Below are 22,716 nucleotides of genomic sequence, written 5' to 3'. Positions count from 1 at the left end.
AGAGATAGCGCGTCGTCATTGGTTAACTAAGAAGCGATGCTCACGTCGACGTCCGCATCAGCTCCGTCTCCCGTGAGCAGGGGCTATAAAAGGGGATGCACACAGGCGCAAAGGCAGTATGTAACCAGCGAAGACTGAAGACGGGGATGAAGAGATAGGGCCCTGCGGTACCTAGTCCCGCTGTCCTAACGGGACCGGGACTCTGTGTAACCCAGAGGCGAATGCATGGTGTGTAGCCATAGGCATAGGGTCTACACGAGTCGAATGCATGGTGTGTAGCCAGAGGCATAGGGTCTACACGAGTCGAATGCATTGTGTGTAGCCAGAGGCATAGGGTCTACACGAGTCAAGTGCATTGTGTGTAGCCAGAGGCATAGGGTCTACACGAGTCAAGTACATTGTGTGTAGCCAGAGGCATAGGGTCTACACGAGTCAAGTGAAGTGTGTGTAGCCAGAGGCATAGAGTCTACACTAGTTAAGTGGAGTGTATAGTCAGAAGTATAGAGACCACACGTTGTATTGTGACACGTCGAGATTTAATAAAAGTGTGTTACCCGTCAAGAAGTTCCTGCCGTCATTTCCAATACTTCACACGTATAAATTAGTCGATTTTTAAGCACATCTGACGATTTTGATTGTTACTCCTTGAATTTAGAACGAATACTAATAATTGACCGATCGATTCGCGTGCTCAGGGATAACACTTTCCTGCTCCTGCGCATAAGACTCAGCCCACTAACTGGACAGCAGAGTCACGTCAATCAAAATAAATCAAACTCTGTCCACTGTTTTTAAAGATATGCAACTGCTGTGGTGTCGAGGCGATTACGTAGATTTCGGATGAACCAGGGCACGTATTTATTTGGTTTAAGAACGCGATTTGTAATTAATGGAGGTATGCGCACCACTTGGACATGTGACCGCACCCAAAATTACGACTCTTATCATTCAACGAGCCTGCGTTGTCAGGGCTACAGCAGACTGCCAACTCCCTCTCATAAACTTAGCACTACAAACCACACACGTGACCTTCGCAAGGAACTCGCAGTAAGAAAAAACACGAAGAGAAAACGTCCCACTGTGTCACCAAGCAATTGCCTAGTCTCTTCGTTTAGCATTGAATCCGGCTGCGATTTAACTGTTAAGAGCGAGGTTTAATTAAAAAAAACACCTTTGGAGGTGACAATGTAGAGAAGAAGCTTGCGAACTCAGGCTTCTGACAAGAGTGGGTCGAGAAGCGTGACAAGAGGGTGAGGAGACAGGAGAGATATAGTGGGGAATATAGAGAAACAAGACAGATGTGGATTTTTCCCTCCACATTTAGAATCAACATCACGCGTTTAGATTTACGTGTCTGCTCTACAATTCCACTTGATAAGCCACTTCGTTGAGCTGCTATCATTTGTGATAGCCAGGTTGCTCTTGAAAAAGAGTTACACAGCTCAGTGGGGCCTTAACCCGGTGAAATAAAAAAATATAGTTTAAAAGTAGTTGAAGAGAAAAATAATATTACGGAGCCGTCATAGGAGGTGAGAGGTGAGAAAGGAGTCGAAAGTCTGAGGGCGAGGAGTGAGGAGCGATGAACTTCATGACCAAGCGGAGGAGCTCGCCTGGGCTGGCGCTGAGAGGAACACTCCTACTGATGGTGAGGACCACCACTTATAGTTTCATTCACTCGTTCATTCATTTGTGATGTTAAGGGCTATAACCTTCATAGGGGAAGCATTACTTGAGGATGAATCATTTTTCCATATCCAGCAGTTGATGTTCTCTCTCTGGAGTGTTCTTTCCTTTGGCAGCCATTCCGTCGTTAAATCTCGACCACCCGGCCATCATTCTTTCACTTTATGACGTGTCTTTTCCAAGCTCAGTTACTTTTATGAACAGTCAAGATAATGTTTGTAACCTTTCTATGTTCTCTAATCCACATGTTCCACTTTCTGTCTCTCAACGAAATTCCAAGCCTGCATATTTCCATAGTTTTACGTGCACGTTTCAGTTTTTGCTAAAAATTTTCCATCAATGTCAACGTTTCTTAATGAGATTGAATTTCGTCTTTTAACCAGGAGACAGCCCATTGTTATTCACTATCTCTGTCTCAAGTGGCATGACAAAGTAATTATTACGAGTAAAGCAAAGATGATTTATTATTTAAGTAATCGATTACTCTATACATTATCCATTTTATCACTCAATCAATCAGATAACACAAAACCAGTTGTGAGGAAGATGAAAAAATCTAACCTCTTTCCACATGTGTTGCTGGACGGGAGGTGATGGGCAGGGCTTTGTGACGCCATTGCCATCATGAGCCTTCAGGGATACAGGACGTGAGGGTGGCTGCCATTTTTGAAGGGGTCTAAGTTATTGACCACCAAACAGCAGTCTTTTAAGATTGTTTGGCCAATTCATCAATTGAATAGAAGAAATCGTCCCAAACTCACCTCTACAAAATCAGCTTTTTGTGTCGATCATTGCGCCTATAAGTGGTGGCAGAGAGCAAGGTGCAGATACCGGGTTATGATCCCACTTGCTGTAACGACCACCCAGTGTTACAGTGAGGAAAAAAAATTATTTGATCCCCTGCTGATTTTGTACGTTTGCCCACTGACAAATAAATTATCAGTCTATAATTTAAATGGTAGGTTTATTTGAACAGTGAGAGACAGAATAACAACAACAAAATCCAGAAAAACGCATGTCAAAAATGTTATAAGTTGATTTGCATTTAAATGAGGGAAATAAGTATTTGGCCCCCTCTCAATCAGAAAGATTTCTGGCTCCCAGGTGTCTTTTATACAGGTAACGAGCCGAGATTAGGAGCACACTCTTAAAGGGAGTGCTCCTAATCTCAGACCAACTGTAACGACCACCCAGTGTCATGTCCTCATGCATGGCGGGTGTTCTCTGAGTGTCCTTCTTTCCTCCCCAAACGATGCCGTGCGCTCGCTATTTCAAGTGCAATTGACAAACGTCCCAATGGTGCGTGATCCACTTGAAAAAAAGTTAGTTGATTCTTAGTCAGGCTGTTATGGGCATACCGGTAGATGAATTACATTGTAGCTGTGCGTGACTTCAAATAATATTGTGTGTGTAAGAATGACTAAAGATTATAGGGAAAAAAGGGGTGAACCAGGTTGTCTTAGTTAATGTACAGTGCATTGGTAAACATGAACCAGGTCTACAGCTTCAGTATCAGTCTGTCTTTTGCCGTTGCAGTCAAAGGTACAGAGTTTATTGTCCTCATTATATATATGACCTCTCGTGAAATGTAGTCAAGTTAATGTTTAAACCAGGTGACAACTCAAGAGAACAGAGTTATCTTATTTGCAAGAGTAACCTGATATTGTGGTGTAGAGAATGGACAATATGTATATGCAGTAGTCCCTCAGTTTACGTTTTTAATCCTTTACACGAAAACTACTGCTTACCGAGATAACTGCTAAATTAATATAGAAATTACACGTTAAAAGCATGAAACCATTCTAAGATGATCGGAAGTGAACCTTAAAAACGTCCTGCTTCGTTTTAAAACGAATTACTTTCCTATTCCTCGTTTCCTTTTGCGAATTCACTTTCGAGGCCATTGCTATCGCAACGAATTCACTTATGAGTTGAAAAATAAGCAAAAAGCACTTAGTATGCAAGAGAGCTGTTTTCACTCCCTCAAGACCCACCTCTTCTCCCTGGTCCATCATTCCCTCCATCCCAAGGTAACCACCGTAATTCCTGAACCCACTATCCTCCCTCCCCATACTCCATCCCTATTCACCATATCACTTTTAGCTACCCTCGTTGTGCAACTCATAACCCTTATGAATCGCCTTGGATAAAGGCGTTTTATAAAAATATAAATTACGATAAACAATTCCAGTCGAGGTCTAAAGGCTTATAAACAGGCATCGCTGATTGGCTGAGGCATGCCCATTCCCACTTACGAGCGCTCGGATTTGCCGAAATTCGTGACCGCGTGTATAATATAAAACAGGGGTCCCCAACCCCCGCCCGTGGACCGGTACCAGTCCGTGGCCTGTTTGGAACCGGGCTGCACAGCAGGAGGTGAGAGCGGTGATTCCTCGCGTCGCCCGCCATTATTTTATTGACCACTTCCGTCTGTGCCTCTTTCCCGCACTTTGCACTTGTCTCGGTCAAAAGTCAGTTTTGGAAAGCCCACAAGCTAACCCTAGCCAAAATGAGTAAAATACAAACGTCGCTAACAGCTTCTTCCAGGAAACCGGTCTCTGGTGCCAAAAAGGTTGGGGACCGCTAATATAAAACATACCGTTAATCAACGACGTTAACGTGACTCAAAACCATAGGGTCCTATGGGAGGTTTAACATTAGCTGAAAAACCGTTAACTGATGTCACTGTTAATCGAGGGACTACTGTATATTAAAAATACAGAACACTGGGAAGACAATGAAAGTCGCCCTATTGTGAATGTGATGCAGTGCGATCTCTGAATCACGTAACTCACCACTGCCCATTATAGCCTTACAGAGGCACTGACTTTATACATAAATCAACTTTGGATGCCATCGAATGGATCACCTTCTCAACATGAAGTTTAAATATTTTGTCCTTGGCTTTGCACTTGCCATAAGAAAGAAATACCGGGAAGTTGACTGCTATTATCCCAACGAGTCTCACCACCACCATGGGAATGTGAAATTAATACCAAGAGCTCAGGGCCGCAGTTGAGATGAACGCTGCTCTATGGTTGTTCGAGCAGAGACACTGGCATCTGCTACTGTGTAGGTTTATACCAGGGATGCTCAAATCTGAAAATGATGCGCAAAGATGTGTCTTGCATGTACAACATGTCAGCCCTGTTCAGACCACCAGCTCAATGCACACGATTGTGTGTTGCTCAACCTATTTGTTTCATGGCCTATGATAATTTTGTCTGTTGCAATGAGTGTCATCGTCCATAATATGTTTTTTTTGGGTTAGATCGTGAAAATATAATTGCGTCGTTAAATCAGCCACCACCCGACACAACCAATTAGTAATGTTTATCACGTAAACAAAATATGCCAATTCGTTACTAGTGTTGTGTGGTTATTCTTGACACCACTGGAGACTTGTAGATCCACACTGAGACGGAGCTTCATGTAAGGACTTGAGCCAGTTGTTTATTAACCACTCTTCACACGTCACTTACTCCCTGAGTACTACACACTCACTGCCTACACTCCACACCCGACACCTGCACCCGTTATGGTGCGCGTCAGAACTCTGGCCTGCAGGGGGAACTGTCTCCCATTATTCTACGCCCCGGCACGGCTTCCCCTCGTCTGCCCCGGGCGGGGGCACGCCATCACTGCCCGGCGACGAGGTTAGGCTTCTAACCCTCTAGCCTTCCTTCGGCGGCGGCTGGACTGTTCCCACTGCAGGCACACGTTCCCATCTCTACTCACACTCCACACCCCAGGGGAGGGGTACTGGGGATTCCTAGCACTCACACAGGCTACTCTAGCCTGGCGCTAATTTCCCCCTACCCTGGGTCTCAACTTCCAACCTCACACCTTCCCGGCTCCTTGCGATGACCCGGAACACGTCACGGGTCCCACCCTAAATATCCCCGGGGACATGACATCACCATCCCACCCGCCATGCATGACGTCATTCTCTGACGTCACTGCAACGGAGGGCGAGCGTGACGTAACGTCATTATTTACTACTCTACACTAGTACAGCACACCGGTGTGTTGGAGAGCAAATCCACAACATTTACAATCTCACTATGACGTTGATCCAGTAATTACAAAGAGCAAATTAGGCGGACAGCCTAATTGGCTGTGTTGGGTGTTGGCGGGTTTAATGACGCATATATGTACGCGATCTAACCCAAAAAAAACCTGTATTATTGATATTGGTCGTGAAAGCCTCCTACGTATTAAACTGAGTTTCATCGTCGTTTATTGATTTGAATTATTGCCGCCTTCACGCAAGTTATGGGTCCGATAGTGTAAACGTACAACTCTCCATATTTGAGGCTCCCGGAGGCAGATGGCAACAGCATATATGACTGTGCTGTACTGACGATTCCTAATGTGGATGAATCCGGTCTAGAATTGTCTTTGTTTCATTGCTGTTTGTTGTTGGGGTGACCACATTTTCTCGACTCTGTGAGTTGGCATTTAAAAAAACACAACGGCCACATTCAGTTATTTTGAGCTGGTGATCTGGATTATGGTGACAAGCCTTTGTTCGTAAAATGCTGCACACGTTTGCCTGTTGTAAATCTGCTCGGGTTTGCTGTGATATGATGATGCTTATTACATTACAGTTGTTCTGCTGTGCCTCCAGGCACATTCCGTCTTCTGAGTTTCTCATTCACAGGGAGTGATTAAATTGGTGGTTTCACTTAGTACATTCTTCATTTTTTGTATGATGGTTAAAGCTTATAATGTGAGGTCTAGTTTTTAAATGGACTCAATGGCCTCCTGAGATGCTTAGTGAAGAAATGAAACACCTCCCACAACAGATATTAGTGTTCAAGTTAAATTTCGATTTAAAGCTTTCGTGACTGCAGAGATTCATCTTCTTGGTTCTTTCGGTAAAGTCACGTAGAAGGGAGATACAGTGATACCTCGGTTCACGAACGCTTCTGTTCATGAACAACTCGGTTCACGAACAGAAAAGTTCATAAAAATATGCTCCGGTTCACGAACTCCGCTTCGGTTCACGAACAGGAGCCGCGGCCATTTTAATGCTATTTCCAGGCTGTCACATGGTCGTGACTTCCTGTAGGAAGATCGTGGAGAGAAGAAGAGACACAGAAAGAAGTACTGTGAGTACTGTGAAGACACTTTCAGTGACTTTTTGCTTTTTGGTGTGCTTTTTAGCACATACAGTACTGTACTGTACTACTGTACTGTACAATACTGTACTTACTGTATTGTACAGTTCACCCGTTTGAGTGCTTACTGAAGTCATCTCAAGCAAGGTTAGTGTTCTCTCATTATACATTACTATATTGTACAGTACCAATGTGTATTGTAATTTGTTTCATATTTTTGTGCTTCAAAAACCAAAAAAAAAGGTCAGAACGGATTAACCGGATTTACATTGAACCCTATGGGAAAATGTGCCTCGGTTCACGACCAATTCGGTTCGCGACCAGAGTCAGTTCACGAATTAAGTTCGTGAACCGAGGTATCACTGTAATAAAATAATACAAATAAAACATAATAAAATACAATTCTCCGGTTCATGGCTGTCTTTCCGACAGCCATGTTCTTCACCTGAGGACAGCTGCTTGCGTTGTGGCCGAAACGTCGTGAGAATTGTATTTTATTATGTTTTATTGTTATTATTTTATTACTTCCCTTCTACGTGACTTTACCGAAAGAACCAAGAAGAGTGTTCAAGTTGATATGTTCCATGGTCTGGGAGTCATCTCTCAATTGTGAAGAAGGGCAGCCGCCATCGCCTGTTCTCTGTGCGAGTTCAGTTGACTGCTGTTTATCGCCTTCGAAGGGAGGTCTACGCCAGATACCTGTGCTGCTGGATTAGTGATGAAGGTGTTGTGGGTTCTTTATGTTGCATGCGTGTCCACGATTCCATCCGCCTGATAAAGGGTTGGTGCCAGCTGCACCAATCGTTGCTGCCGATTTCCAAATTTGCCAGCGTGATGAGTTTTAAGCTCGTTACAAATGCTTCATGGTAACAACAGGGATAGGTTTTCTAAAACCACCAGGACTGTCGCAGTCACAAAGTTACGTTTGTCGACGTCACCCTGAATCACTCCATTCTGTGTCGACCTTCTCTGCAGGTGTGTTGTGCACTGCAGGAGCCGTCTGCCGCCAAGGAGTGCAGAGATGGATTCTACAAATCACCAGAAGGAGTCTGTTGCCTGTTGTGCCCTGCAGGTAAAAGCAACACACAGGCACGGAGACTCCCAATCCCTGTGGAACGACAAAGTGTGGTGGCCAGGTCCTTCCTGTCCCAACCAAGTCACAGGCCCTACTCCTGTGGAAAGGAACACAACTGGCCCTTGTGTTTACCCCGTGACCTCATCACTATCAGGATACAAAAAGTGATTCAATACTGAAGAAATTTTTTAGTCAAGCTATTGTACTCTGAACAGAACTTAACACTGGTTGACTCTCAGTACAGCCCGTGTCTCTCTGAACCAACTTGTGGTCACTGTGTTTGTAAAACGCCTTTGCTTGCTCGCATTTCGTTGTCCTTCAGGGACGTTCAAGGTGGTGGACTGCATAGCTGACGGAAGGAAGGCTTTGTGTGATCTGTGCTCTAAGGGCACTTATATGGACAGAGACAACCAGGAGGAGAAGTGCTTATGGTGCAGCAGCTGTGGTTCAGGTAAGTGGCAGCACAGCAAGTAGGTTGTTGTCATATCTGCAATGTGCGTGATATTTATCTCATGTATGCATGACGGGTGTTCCTTTGGATACTCCCATTTTAACTGGCATGAAGCAAAGATAAAACTTGATAAGCAACTGACCAAAACTTTTTTAAAGAGAGACAACCCCACCTCGAACTAAATATTCCAATTGTCCAAATCATGATCTTGTCAAGAGACAACAAATGCCTGGGAACTCTCACACGCCACAGAAGATGACATCACAGAACCACATTTTAATTCCAATTTGTAGGCCCCTTTATTCATACTATGGTTAGGCAATTGTGTCCTTCTGACAGACAGGTGGCATTCAAACTGAAATGAAATTTTCAAAATTAATTGGTGCAGCTACTTAACATCAACTCGGTATAATCACAGGCAGCTGAAATCCAGATTAAAATCTAGGATATTGTACGATTTTTTTGCAACATACGTAGCCAACTGTGCTACTCTTAGGTTGTGTTATTTTGATGTTTTACCTACGTGACTTTACCGAAAAAACCTAAGAATAAGAATATGTGTATAGTGTATTGTATAGTGTAGTATATATGTAATAGGTTCAACTGAGTCTGAGACGTAGACTTGGAGGCAACACATTTATTCAGTTCCAACACACGGGGTAACTTTCCCCTTAACAGAATAACAACCTGTGGTGTTGACCACAAGGTTAACTACACTAGTTACTACACTACACTAGTTACTACGTAGCTAGTGTAGTTAACCTGGTGGTGACCACCAGGTTAACTACACTAGTTACTACACGACACTAGTTACTACATTACACTAGTTACTACACTACACTAGTTACTACGTAGCTAGTGTAGTTAACCTGGTGGTGACCACCAGGTTAACTACACTAGTTACTGCACCACACTAGTTACTACACTACACTAGTTACTACGTCGCTAGTGTAGTTAACCTGGTGGTGACCACCAGGCTAACTACACTAGTTACTACACTACACTAGTTACTACGTCGCTAGTGTTGTTAACCTGGTGGTGACCACCAGGCTAACTACACTAGTTACAACGTAACTGCTAATTTGGACCGGGACCAACAGCTTCGGCCCGGGTCTACGTGTTCGAGACTCGTTGAACGGAGAAGGTAGACGAATATTTCTTCCAGGACGAACAATAACCAAGGTCCCTCTCGGGACCCGGCTTATATTCTCTGTGGTGTGGCCAGCTCCGCCTTTGGCCACGTCCACTTTCCAGAATCCTCGGGAAGGATCTGGGTCCCAATCACGTGACCCCCCCCCCAGCCCCTTCTTGGGGCCCCTTTGTCAGCATAACTGGTCACGTGTCCTCCCGGGTCAACCAGAGTGCCATGGCTTCGAATAACCTCATCCTCCGGCCGGCACCCACACACCCTGTCCTGTAGGGTCGGCACTGCACGCCAAGCGTGGCACCATCTAGCGCTATCATTCAGCACTCACCGGGCCCCTCTAGGGCCAGTACTACACCCAGCATGTCGACATCCAGCGATGTCACTACATATAGTAGTGTGCGTGTACGTATCCATAATATCAAATTTTGGGTTAGATCACGTGAATATAAATGTCTCGTTAAACCTGCCACCACCCGACACAACCAATTTATAAGGCTTGTCACGTTAAGAAAACATACCAATTCGTTAATAGTTTAGCACACTGGTGAGTTGGAGAGTAAACCTACTACAACATTTACAATTAGAGTACCATGACGTTTCGCTAGTAATTACAACCAGTAACATCAGTCAACATCCAGAGTTACGGAGAAATCTTCGTGTTTTGGTCTTAAATAGAGGGGACAATGTAATGTCTTCACTTGTGAGCCAATCAGGTGCGAACAAAAGAGGGGGGTTAATGTATGCATATCAACTACAATGGATAACATCATGGGACCTCCTTTGCCAGTATTAAATTATAATAATAGGGTTTTCCCATTTATGGCAATAAATCAGGTGTTAAGATGTTAAAACACCAAACTGAAAACTTTGCAAGAAATCATGTCTGCATTAACCACATATACTTGTGGTGAACATGCAAACTAAAAAGACGTAATAATCAGTTGTGTAAAACTTAATTATTACTGGCCGAGACTATTTGGAGAATCTATTGAAATTGAGATAAATACAATTAATTTTAACTGCTCTCACAGACTTAATGCGGCCTGGAAGCGTATTATTAAGTAATACATCTTACAACTGTATTCCTTACAAAGTAAACACATGCTAATCAACTGGGATTAGCAATCTAATCTATTGTCATATAATTTCAATACCCCCACCCCCTCCTCCACCTCTGATCCCTCCAACACACAAGTGGGCTGAAGTTGTAAACTAATTGGCGCGTTGTTTATGTGACAAACCTTACTGGTTATGTCGGGTGGTGGAGGGTTATGACACATTTATACTTATGCAATCTAACCCAAAAACGTTTATTATGAAATATATGTTGAACTTCTTTCACACCGTATGTAGCCAATCGTGCTAATCTGTGGGTTTCTGTGGGTCTGTATTGGTCTGGGTTTGTGTGGGTCTCTGTGTGTGTATGTTTGTTGAACTTTAGCACCGTCAACTTTCTCATTGCAGGCGAGGAGGTGGCTGTGAACTGCTCCGTGGCCCAGGACACGGTGTGTCGGTGCATGGAGAGACTCAAGAGAGATGGCGATTCGGGAATTTGTCTGCCTGAGGAGCCACACTCAGGTAGTAGTAGTGTAGTGAGTCCAACTGAGTCGCAGACGTTGTTCCTTTTAGAGGCAACACATTTATTGTAACACCATAACACAAAGGGGTAACGGCTCCTTTACCCAATATAGCCTAGGGTGGTGGCCACCCAGCCAACTACGCTATACAGAGGGGTTACTGCTAAGAAGGGTCGGACCCTCACTCGGGTCTCCGACGACATGGTTGCCTCGTAAGAGGGAGATCTTTTAGCTTGAGACGTAGAGCTTCCTGCTTGTAGGTGTTGAGCTTCCAGCTTGTAGAATGCAGTGACCCCGGTCCCTCTCAGGGACCCGCCTTATATCCCCTACAGTCAGGGCCGCTCCGCCCTCGGCCCCGCCCGCCTTCTCCAGCATTCTCGTTCCCTCTCGATCCCTCTCAAGAGCTCTCCCCGGACACGTAATCACCCACTAGCCCCCCCCCCCCCCCACCTAGGGCCCCCTATGTGGACACTCCGGATCACGTGTCTACGGGGTCAACCAGAGTGCCATGGCCCGGGGCAACCCTGCCCGTGGGCTGACACTCACCCCATCCCCCTCGTGGGAGCCCCCACCACAAGCTTGCGTGGTGCTTGCACTATTCCAGTGCTCACCAAGCCCCGCTAGGGCTGGTATTACACACAGCCACCCACACGGTGCTGTCCATGTTGTAGGAACATCGAACGGCGTGGCCCTTCTATGCCGGCACCATACAGTGACATCTCCTATGTTACTACAGTAGGATTACGAAGCCGCTCAAGTCAACCACAACAGCAGATTCGTTTCTCAGCTGACAGTGGGAGCAAGGGACAGCCTGACAACTCATACAGCAGAAACTGTCTGCAGTAGAAGCACAAATTGAAATTCAACCTAATGTCTATTGCAGGCTTCAGGGACTGCATGTATGGTCAAGCCAGCCATGTGTGATGTTATCAGTTTAATACCCTGTGCAATACTGAACACCTAATATTTATTGTCTCTACACAAAAATTTTAGGCTGGAGTCCCCTTGCTTCCAAATCTGCACACTGGGTAGTAGGACGTTTCAGAGGTTTGTAGTTTAAACCCAACGCCTACCCTAGTTGATTCTGCTGGTGCATTCAACAAAATAAAATTCACCATCTGCTTCATGGTGAATGATAGAGGTCTGGTAACCTTATTTGGAAATAGAAGGCCATGTGTTCTGGTATCGCGGTTCAAATGTGAAAATTACCTGCAAAGTTCGTTCTTGGGGGAAGGATAATTATCAAAAAATATCGCCAACAGCTGTCCAACTGCTGCAAATGATAATCTGTGAAAAGACGCCTTCACGATATTGTTGTGCTAAACAAACTATAGAAATAATGCAAAGAGCAATTATTTTATGGTTTGATAGAGGTCTGGATTCCCATGCATTGCAATGCATCATAGAGACCAGACGATTAGGCGAAGAGGGGACTGCTGTTGACAGCTTGTTATTTTTTTCTCCCTAATAAAATTTCAGACACCACAGTAGTCGTGTTGGTAACAATCTTCGGCTTCGTCCTGACTGCACTCCTGTTGTACATATTTTACTTAAACATGAAACTGAAGGGGTCTACTTTTTAGAAAAAACTGTAGAAATTATGCAAAGAGCAATGATTTTATCGTTTTATTTTGATAGAGGTCGCGTTAATACAACGTACTGCATTCGTATACATTGCAATGTATCACATAGACCTGACAAGTAGGCGGAGAGGGGACTGCTGTTCACAGCTTCTTCTTGTTTTTCTCCTTCATAAAATATTCAGATGCCACGTCAGTCGCGTTGATAGCAGTCCTCATCTTCGTCCTGACTGCACTCGTGTTGCTCATAGTTTACTTCAACTTGAAGCAGAAGGGGTTTACTTTTAAAAGTATGTTGAAGCCATCCGGTAAGTGGTAATGTTCCGTGCTTAATCCAATGATCTCATCCTGGTATTCGGGATGAAATTATACATCTACCAACATTTATTTTTACTCTCATTATATGTGAATAAAAATGTGTGGAGAAATCAAGTCTCGGCACTAGCCGCCTCTGAATGCTCTCTGCAGACACCACTGCACAGAATGATGAAAATTAGTCGCATTCCATTTGAGAGCTTGGCTTCGGTGTCATTTTTAATTGTCCCTAGGAGAGTGTTGGTGACAGTCATCTCTGCCATGCCTCAACTCATCCAACAATATTTCACACTCGCGTAAAGTCGTGTTGGACAGGACACTCAATTGAAGTTTTGTCATTCATTCGTTGTGTGCTTACCGCTCTTGTGACAAAGAGAGGAAGTGGACAATTATCGGAGTCCGGAGGGGCATCGCAATAGGATTTGTATTGAATCAAAAACGATTGTAAACTGTCTGTTCCTGGTCTTTGGCCGCAGGTGATGACATTTTCATCTTGACAATGCAATTATGCAACTTTACATACCAGTTAATGTCTGTCCAATCTTAAACAATATAAATAATTAGTCTTTGGTTCTTTCGGTAAAGTCACGCAGAAAGAAAATTAATCAAATAATAGAATACGACGTTTCGATTGCAACACAAGCAATCGTCATCAGGTAGAAAACAAACCTAGTGAACTTAGAAATAAAATGCAATACAACACAGAGAGTCGGCTAACACGAGTCAGCACATTACCTGGTTGCTTTACATTCTTACAAAGATGGCTAAATTTGAGAGCGAGACAAAACACAGACACGGAGACACACAGACAGACACACAAGCAGAGAGAGACAACAAAGAGACACACAGAGACACAGAGAAACACACAGAGTATACATAATGTAAATGTTCTTCATGACTCTAATATCACCATGTTTAGAATTCTGTGTCCAATTTTAGAATAGTTTTTCGTTTTGGACCTATAAGAAAATGATACAACCATATCAACTGTGCTATGAATCAGTGATAACCTAATTGTATCGGATTTTTTTCAGACACTCCTCCTACAAATTATGAGCATGATGAAAATCTACCGCTTGTTTATATAATGCGAAATGAACACAAGGTGCCATATGGAGTTCAGGTAAACTCAACACAGCATGGTTACATGATGACCCTACTCTACATTGTTTCATTGTGTAGGCGTACATACCAGTACAGTGAAGACTCTATCCCACAAACACAGAAACAATTGTAACCGTGTCTTCTCCACACGCTACAGAGGAGCAATGATAGCAGCGATACAATGCAACTCATCCAAGAGAACAAAGAGAATCTCAAGACCTGGATCGGAACGGATCCCTCGGCTTTCCTGGAGCATCTCAATGGCCTCAATTTGATTCCACGGCGTGTTCATCAAGCGGCTGTCGACAAGGGCGGAGAGGAGAGTGTGGAGCTCGTACTGGACCACTGCATCAGCCAGGGAGAGGCGGGCTGTGAGAAACTGTGGGACGCCCTCTACTCTGTGAGGATGCAATACGTGCAGCTGTGGAAGTGGATTCAGAAACATGGTACGACCCACGTAAACGAACCACAAAAACAACTACGGCTAAACAATTTTTTATATTACCAGCTATAAGGGCTCCCACTGAGTTATGTATCTCTTTATTAGAAGCGACCTGGCCATCATAAATGATAGCAGCTCAACGAAGTAGCGATATCATCATCATCACGTGGAAATGTATATCAGCAGCCAAGTACTCTAAGTACGTGATGTTGATTCTACAGACTCACTCATAGAGACTCATACTCAGAAGCTTACAGAGATCTCGAGTCCAATATAGAACCAAAGAGACCCATACTCATCGAAACCCATACTAAAACTAAACTATGTTTTATTTATGTTACCAGGTAAAGCCAAACTGAGCAATGTAGTAGCTCTCTTTCAGAATCGAAGTGTATAGAAGCAGCCACATCCTCTAAATGCATGGATGTAAATATGGAGCGGGAAACCAGAGGATCCAGATAAAAATCCACACGACCACGTGGAGAGAGACACCGCAAACTCCAAATATACAGCAGAAGGCATCAGGGTCGGGATTGAATCCACGACCTCCTGTATACAAGGAGAGGTAATTAACATCTAGCCACCGCAGTTGCCCACCAGTATATTGATATTGAATGAATTTTATTAGAGTGAAGGAGGGAAAATTTTGGCATATGCATTGCTTTTGTAATGCTTTCTAACACCAGCTCGTCCTCGGCGGAAGTAATTAGCGACAATAACGCGACGTTTAAAGCAGCACGGGAATGGCGCCACGCTGCGTGTGACTGAACAATGTCACGTTACGTTTGAGAATGTTTGAGTACCGATGTGAACTTAATTATGTTATATCTTGTGCCTTGATTCCAGAAGTACAACTGTAGCTGAATATTGAAATGTGTTAAACGATACGTTTTAAATTCATATGCACCTCTGTTGACTGCAGGCGAGGCATTGAGGGCCATTCGAGATAAGGAGTCGGATCTGAAGCTGTGGATTTCCAGAGACCCCAATCATCTTCTGCTGCAGCTGATGAGCCGAGGACGAATCTCGAACGAGCTCTTCACTGAAACCAAGGGCATCCGGGATGGCGCGGAGTGCGCGGAGCTGCTGCTCAAATACTTCACAGAGAGAGGGAACGATGACTGCCTCAAGCTTCTGTTTGCTCTGCAAGCCGTGCAGGACCGTTATCCTGGAGTCAAGGAGTGGCTGGAAGGCCTTGGTAGCAAACAATCTTTGAGACACCTTCCACCTCTTTCATGCTAACCGGCCATCATCTAATCCAGTGACATGTCATGCCCAAGTGTAGCCGGTGTGAGCTCAGCTGTGATGAATCGCACGTGTACATTGTGCCCTCTGCTAATTGCTGTGGAGAGGCAGGTGCATTTATTTAATTATTATAAGTGGATCCCCCTTCAAGCCTCACGTGCACAGCAGCGTGAAGACTATTCAAAGTAGAGGGCATGCCTCCAATTCAGATTTGGGGTGGACTACGTGCTGCTGAGATTACACACTACATTAGCTCTATTGTAGAGGCCGACCGAAATTCGGTTTCGGCGCTGAAAGTTGGCAATTGGTTTCGGCCAAAAGTAAATTTTTAACTTTCGGTTTACTTTCGGTTTCGGCCGTAAGTCACTTTTTTACTTTTGATCTGGTTTCGGCCGAAACTGATATTGACTTTCGGTCGTCAACCGAAGATCTATTTTTAGAATACAACGCTCGTGCTAAGTCTATCAGCCGGTCAGTCGGTGGATCTTTGTCTTTAGCCTGTGTGTGTGGGGGGCGGGGCAGCGACTCTGTAGTGATTCGCGCGCTGCGCTATGAACCCGGCGGCCCGAGTTCGATTCCCGCTCACGGCCGGTGACGATTATTTGAACCGGTCCTGGGCCTCCCCTAGGTCGACTCAGCCTCAAACGAGTAAGTGGTGTGGTATGTCAACATCGCCACTGGGGAGACAAAGGCGGCCAGTCGTGGTGAATCCAAGTCCCGGGCGAAGCCGGGTAGTAAAGCGAGTATTTCATAAATCTTGTGTTCGGTAACTTTGGTTATATACCTTTCTGTTTCGGTCTTGGTCGAAAGTGTAGCTAAACTTTCGGTTTCAGCTTCGGTTTCGGCCGAAAGTGAAGTTAAACTTTCGGTTCCGGCTTCGGTTTCGGCCGAAAATGTAGTTAAACTTTCGGTTTCGGTTTCGGCTGAAAGTGAAGTTAAACTTTCGGTTTCGGCTTCGGTTTCAGCCGGAAGTAATTTTTTCACTTTCGGTCAGGTTTCGGTTTTGGCCGAAACCATAAATTCAGTTTCGGTCGGCCTCTACATGAATGTAATATTAATTAATCGACTGACAGGAACTCGGTTAATGTTAATTGACTGTTGATTGGGGTAATCGCTTGTGTTGCGTTTCCGAACTTTATTATTGTTAGTTTAACACGTAGTAGTCGTAGGCATTCTCGACCAATTTTTTCCACAGTGGAGGTTTTTTTTGTGGGGATTTGCATGAATATCAATGTTTCGTTTAGCCCGTAGCTACAGGCGTTATGCTGCTTGGAGGTGCATTGTTAAGTGATACACTGTTTAACTGCATGCCTATAGAGATCACCATACATGGATGGTGATTAGCTGTGAGCAGCCAATAACTGGTATTGCGATATTTGCACCCAAAAAGGACAGGATGTACATTGTGTGCATGCATAATATGCACGCGTGAAGTACATACATCATGTATGTTGATTAACTGTGCATAATAAAACCAATAATAGATACCCGTGGTCATTTATGTGACTACATTAACCCCCCCCCCCCCGCTTCTCGCACATGATTTGCTCACAAGTGACGACATCACATTTATCCCTCTTCGATTTAAGATAAAAATAGGATTTCTCCACAACTCTTACTAATTGGCTGTGTCGGGTGGTGGCGGGTTTAACGACACATATTCCTTTTAACGCAATCTAATCCAAAAACCTTATGAATAAAATATTCTTGAGTGCTAACATTATGTTCAGCTGTCCAAGAGCACTCCAACCTCCCCTAAAGGCTGAATCAGTGCGAACGGTGTCCCCTTTCTGGTGCTGCAGGCTTCCTCAGGAGAATCTCTAAATCCCACGTGGTTCTGAACAGCTACAGCGACTTTGTCCTCCGGGACAAAATCCGCTTCAACACGAGAGAGCTGCTCATGGCACTGCGGGACGACCTGACGCCTCTGCTCTCCCAACTACAGATCAGGAACATACTCACCGACATCAGTGTATGGGTATGTCCACTAAGATCATCGTCATCATATTCATAATCGTCATTTATCATCTCATAAAGAGGTGTTTGGTATTCGGACACAGAGGTCTCGAACTTAAAAACGCCTCGCGTCAGTCTCTCTGCTGTCACCGCCTCGGTGTGGAACTCTGTCCCATTGGACATCCACAACATCAAATGCACTCTGACTTTTAATTATTATTTAAAAATATTGGCCAAATAATGATAATGACATAACGCGCCAGATTTAGTAGTGTGTATCATGACGTGAGGCTGTAACATTTCGAGACCTTTGATATCCGAAGAAGATTTGGAGCGACGCTGCTGTGTAGGGTTCTACCATGAGCCTTCAGTGCAAGGCGAGAGTTGTGAGGCGAGGTGTGGTGGTGGGGAACCGGTGGTGAAGGGGTGATGATAAATGCAGGCGATTATTATAATTTGTTCTTGCTGGGGAAAGAGAGCCAATGAAGAGCACGGAGAGCAGTGGCCGAGTCGAGTCGTGGGTTGGTGGACACCAAGGGCGACACGAGTAAGGTTGTTCTGGAACCCTTGTAATTTGGAGACGTTGATTGATGATGACTTGGAGGGAACGACATTGCAGTAGTCGAGATGAGGGCCGACCTATAACTGCAGGTGACGGTGTTCGCAATATTTATGTTAATGACTGGTCGTGGGTGACGAAGAGTAGTTGACATGAATGTCCAGAGAAAAGGTGGAATAATCCAGTGACACCAGTGAATTTGATGCGGTCCATAAGGGGATCTGTGGTGCCGGTGATCGTGATGTTGAGCGGAAAAGAGGGTGACATGAGCCGCTGTCTGTTCCCAATGAGTGTGGCTTCAGATTTGGCTGCATTTAAAGAAAGATCATGCGACCAAAACCAGTGCTGCGAGGCTGTTGTGCACTCTGAGAGATTTTCAATTCCTTGAGCATTAGTGGGGTTCATTGGTGTGTATAATACAATGTCATCAGCATAGGAGTGGTATTTAATTCCGAAACTATTAATAAGTTGGCAGCATGGGTGGATGTGTAGACATCAAACAGTAGTGGCCCATGCACGGAGCCCTGGGGTCCCTGCACAAGTCCTTTGTGATAGTGGATGTGGATTCACCTTTATGAAGAGGTGGTTCTCTCTCGGCCACATAGGATGAGATTAATTTTAGGACTATTTCTCCAATTCCAAAGTCGGACTCAAGAAGACTGGTAAGCTGGTAAAATTAACAAAATCGAGAGGTGATCGAATGCCCAGACCAATGAGAGCCGCGATTGCAGAGTCGACGATTAAATTTCAGTCTCCATGGAGTAAGTCGAACGGTCGCCAGATTGACAGGGACAGGCGTTTGGCGACGAGGTAATCTGAGTCTTAATTTGAGCAGGAGTACGACTGTCACGAAAGCACTATGGATATGCTTTCTAGGCTTTACAGAACATGTCCCATTTTGAGTCTACTGCAGAATTGGTTGACAGTGATAAATCAGAGTTATCAGCAATGAGTGCTATGCGTGTGTCTGATTTAATTCCTTTTAGTGCTGGTTTTGTTTCCAACTTTTTAGGGGAATCCTGTGATCAATGTGGCCAGTATTCTGCAGGGGTAAGACCCGAAAGCAAAATCAAATTTATCCAGAAGTGTTTGTTCATATTGGATCATCTTTACTCGAGTTATTGTAACCACAGGCATTACAGATTGACGGAGCCAATTTTAAACTTTTGGTTGGGAGGCGTGAACAACAAATATGGGACCTTGTTGTACGTGTCTCACAATCACGCGCACCAAGTCAAACTTTTGTCATTAACGTTGCTTCACGGCTGAAACAACACAAACAGAGTGGTTCTGGAGTATTGTTGGCAAGTGGCTCTGAAGAATCACCATCGCTATAGAAACGTCATTCCGCTATGAACGTCGCTTCTTGCGGTCATGTGTTCACCCGCAGGAAGTGAAAGGAATGCAAGCTCGGCAAGGCAGCGAGAAGGCGACGCAGCACATGGTGGAGTTGGTGATGGCGAGAGGGCGACCCAGGGTCAAGCAATTCTGGGAGGCGCTGTGGGACCTCAGGGAAAGTTACCCAGACCTGAAGGACATCTTTGAGAAATTCTAATGGATGGAACCAGAAAGAGAGGAAGACCTAACAGAGAATGGCTTGACGACGACATCATAACGAGTTTGGTGCCAGAAAGCTTAAAATCAATTTTGGTCTATGAACGTGCAGTGTTTGTGTGCATTGTGTTTGTTATTGTAATGTTCTGACCCTGTGCCCCTACTGAACATCTGGTGAGATGTTAACTACCTCGCCTTGTATATAGGAGATCGTGGGTTTATTCCTGACCCTGACGATGCCTGTTGCTGTATATTTGGAGTTTGTGTGTCTCTCTCTCCATGGTGGTCGCGTGGATTTTTCTACGGGTCCTCCGTTTTTAATAAATAGTAGTTTTATCTGTGAAAAACAGCTGTATAGCTTATCAGATTCCTTCTGAATTATAAATATTGTAAATCTAGTCAGGTTATTGACAAGTCCTTTGCAATAGCCAGATGTTGCTGATACATACAGCTAACTTGCGTTGTCTTATGCGGTACTGTACATTAATAAAATGTGATCACTTCCTATTACCGGGTGCTCGTTATATCATCTCACACAATACAACACAAAGACCCCCCCCCTCGTGTAGCCCGTAAACGGCAACAACACGGAACTTAACGTGAACTTTAAGTACACATCGGAAGGCGACGCCTACACCGTGTACTTGTCTACCGCGTTGCCACGCTGCTACGTGTGCGGTGGATTCGGCCTTGCCCGTGCAATTTGCACGGGCAAACCAAAAGGAAAAAACTCGCAGCCTGCAACAAACGTCATGCAGCAGCAGCAACAGCAGCAGCCGCCACAGCATCAGCAGCGCGAGCAGAAGCAGCAGCTGCAGTAGCAGCCTGCACAGCCGCAGCAGCAGCCGCAGCAACCGCAGCCTCAGCAGCAGCAGCCAGCACTGCACGAGTGCCAGCTGTTGCAGCAGCAGGACGCTGACTCGGCGGCCGGTCGCGCAAAGTCTCCCACCGACGACGAGGATGGCGAGGGCTTCACCCTCGTCACCTCGCACAAGCGCAGGGTAAAGCCCGGCCACGGCGGAGGAGGCCAAGCGGCCCCTAATCTTACGCGCACGGCCACCGCCGATCACGAGCCCTATCCAAAAGTCGCAGAGCAGGACGAGCAATGCCCCCCCGCGAGCGCCGTCCCAGACGGCGTTGTGGGGGGTGGATATGAAGACATGCTCGATGGCGACTCGCCTGAGGACAGCACGGTGGGACAAGTGCCGGAAACATCCTCGCTGACACCGCCGCATGCTGCCTCAGCATCCTCAGGGCAAGAGGAACCACCAGCCGGTGCCACGCCTGATTGGCGCCACACTGCAGGAAGGCGACGAAGGCCGGCTCACCTCACCCGAAGGGAGAGTAAAAGAACCTCCACTACCAGAGGGCAGCCACATTCTTCACGATGGGGCCCTGCCATCACCAATGACAAATTAGGTTTCTGCCGAGTCACAGTTTGACAAGCTCGAGGACTCGGACGATGAGGTGTCGGAGACTGAAGGAGAGGACAACGTGAGTGAGCTCAGCTACTCACAAGTCAACAGCGAGTGCGATTACTCACCTGGGAACATCCACAGCTTCCTCGGGAAAACTTTCAGGAAGCGTCAAGATAGGGTTGGGGCCATTTTCCCTGACCTCACCACTTTCCTAAAAGCGTCCCAACAAATCTGCCGCAACAGTGACAGGTTTGTTTTCTCGACTCAAGAATACTACCTCCTAAAAGCGTTCATGCGCAAGGCGTAGAAGGAGCTTACTTAATTAACCCAGCCACCAGCAACTATCGTTAACACTGCCACCACCACACAACTACATGATGGCTTCAGCTATTAAGGTTGCTAGTCTGAACTGTAATAGCGCTCGCAGTGACAAGAGGTGGGACCAGATATGCCGCTTTGTCAGGGAACACAAAGCAGATGTGACTCTCCTCCAGGAAACTCACCTCGACGCCACTCTGGAGGCCCAACGCCAGCCTTTTCTAGGCGGCCGGGCCTTCTTCAGCCGTGCTGAGGACAACCTCGCCGGCGAGGCGATTGTGCTCAGTTCGCTGTTTGCACGAGAGAATGTCTCCTTAAAAGAAATCGTCAAAGGTTACTTGATTTTTGTTGAATTCGTCCTGAATAAATCCAGCCTCAGGTCTTTTAACGTTTACGCGCCGAGCAAGGCCCCCGAGAGGAAGCTCTTCTTCAGCGCACTGCGGGATGCACTCACGACAGACAACATGGACGACGTGCTCACCGTCGTGGGGGGAGACTTTAACTGCATCCTCGAGCCAGCTCTCAACCGTAACACTGCCGAACCTCACCCTGAATCCGCACGGCCATTAGCCGACCTCGTGCGGAGACTGGATCTGCATGACGTGCGGTGACTACAGCATCCAGCCCAGTGGCAGTACTCTTGGTGCAGCTACGGCTCTCAAGGCAGGGTAAGCCTTGCCAGGCTCGACCAAATGTATGTCAACATCAGCAGCGTTAACCTGCTCATGGACAGTAAAATCGTACCCTCCGGTTTTTCCGATCACCACCTGGTTTTTGTGCTGCTGTGAATTCCCAGAGCGGAGCAGCACAGCACCTACTGGAGACTCAACGTACAGCTGCTTGATGACACTGACTTCAGAAAAACCTTCAACACCTTTTGGGCTCAGTGGCTGCCTGCCAAAGGAAGCTTCAGCTCCCACCAGATATGGTGGGACAACACAAAGGCGCAGGTCAGGGCTCTCTATCAGCAGTTCATGAGCCAGCATGCCGCCGCCAAGAACGAGGTGGCGCGCCAACTGCAGAACGAGCTGCGAGCACTAGAGGCAGAGCTGAGCTCATCCCATGGCACACAGCAGGGTGAGACGCTACTGGAGAAACAGTGGCTTTTCAGGTCCATCACGGACGAGCAGGCACATAGTGCTTTTGTGTGCTAAAAGATGCAGCACCTG

General features: G+C 45.7%; 1 protein-coding gene across 4 annotated transcripts in view; it reads left to right on the top strand.

Annotated features, from left to right (window-relative positions):
- The first annotated feature begins 1,029 nt into the window (after positions 1 to 1,029).
- The window catches only part of LOC133359451 (uncharacterized), a 91,184-nt gene continuing 69,497 nt past the window's right edge, over positions 1,030 to 22,716 (top strand). The window contains exons 1-10 of one of the 4 annotated variants that reach the window (XM_061577865.1): positions 1,030 to 1,645; positions 7,782 to 7,878; positions 8,204 to 8,332; positions 10,944 to 11,057; positions 12,822 to 12,926; positions 13,986 to 14,074; positions 14,213 to 14,501; positions 15,420 to 15,695; positions 17,545 to 17,720; positions 19,648 to 20,270. In XM_061577865.1, coding sequence (XP_061433849.1) covers positions 1,580 to 1,645; positions 7,782 to 7,878; positions 8,204 to 8,332; positions 10,944 to 11,057; positions 12,822 to 12,926; positions 13,986 to 14,074; positions 14,213 to 14,501; positions 15,420 to 15,695; positions 17,545 to 17,720; positions 19,648 to 19,812 — 1,506 coding nt within the window. In that variant the 5' untranslated portion in view covers positions 1,030 to 1,579 and the 3' untranslated portion in view covers positions 19,813 to 20,270. Of the gene's footprint in view, positions 1,646 to 7,781; positions 7,879 to 8,203; positions 8,333 to 10,943; positions 11,058 to 12,821; positions 12,945 to 13,985; positions 14,075 to 14,212; positions 14,502 to 15,419; positions 15,696 to 17,544; positions 17,721 to 19,647; positions 20,271 to 22,716 lie in introns of those variants that run through there. The other 3 variants (XM_061577864.1, XM_061577866.1, XM_061577863.1) reach the window with 3 other exon arrangements.

Source organism: Lethenteron reissneri, chromosome 65 (genome assembly GCF_015708825.2).
Source record: "Lethenteron reissneri isolate LAM-NWPU_2019-01 chromosome 65, ASM1570882v1, whole genome shotgun sequence".
Lineage (NCBI taxonomy): Eukaryota > Metazoa > Chordata > Hyperoartia > Petromyzontiformes > Petromyzontidae > Lethenteron > Lethenteron reissneri.
This window is presented reverse-complemented; position numbering and strand designations above follow the sequence as displayed.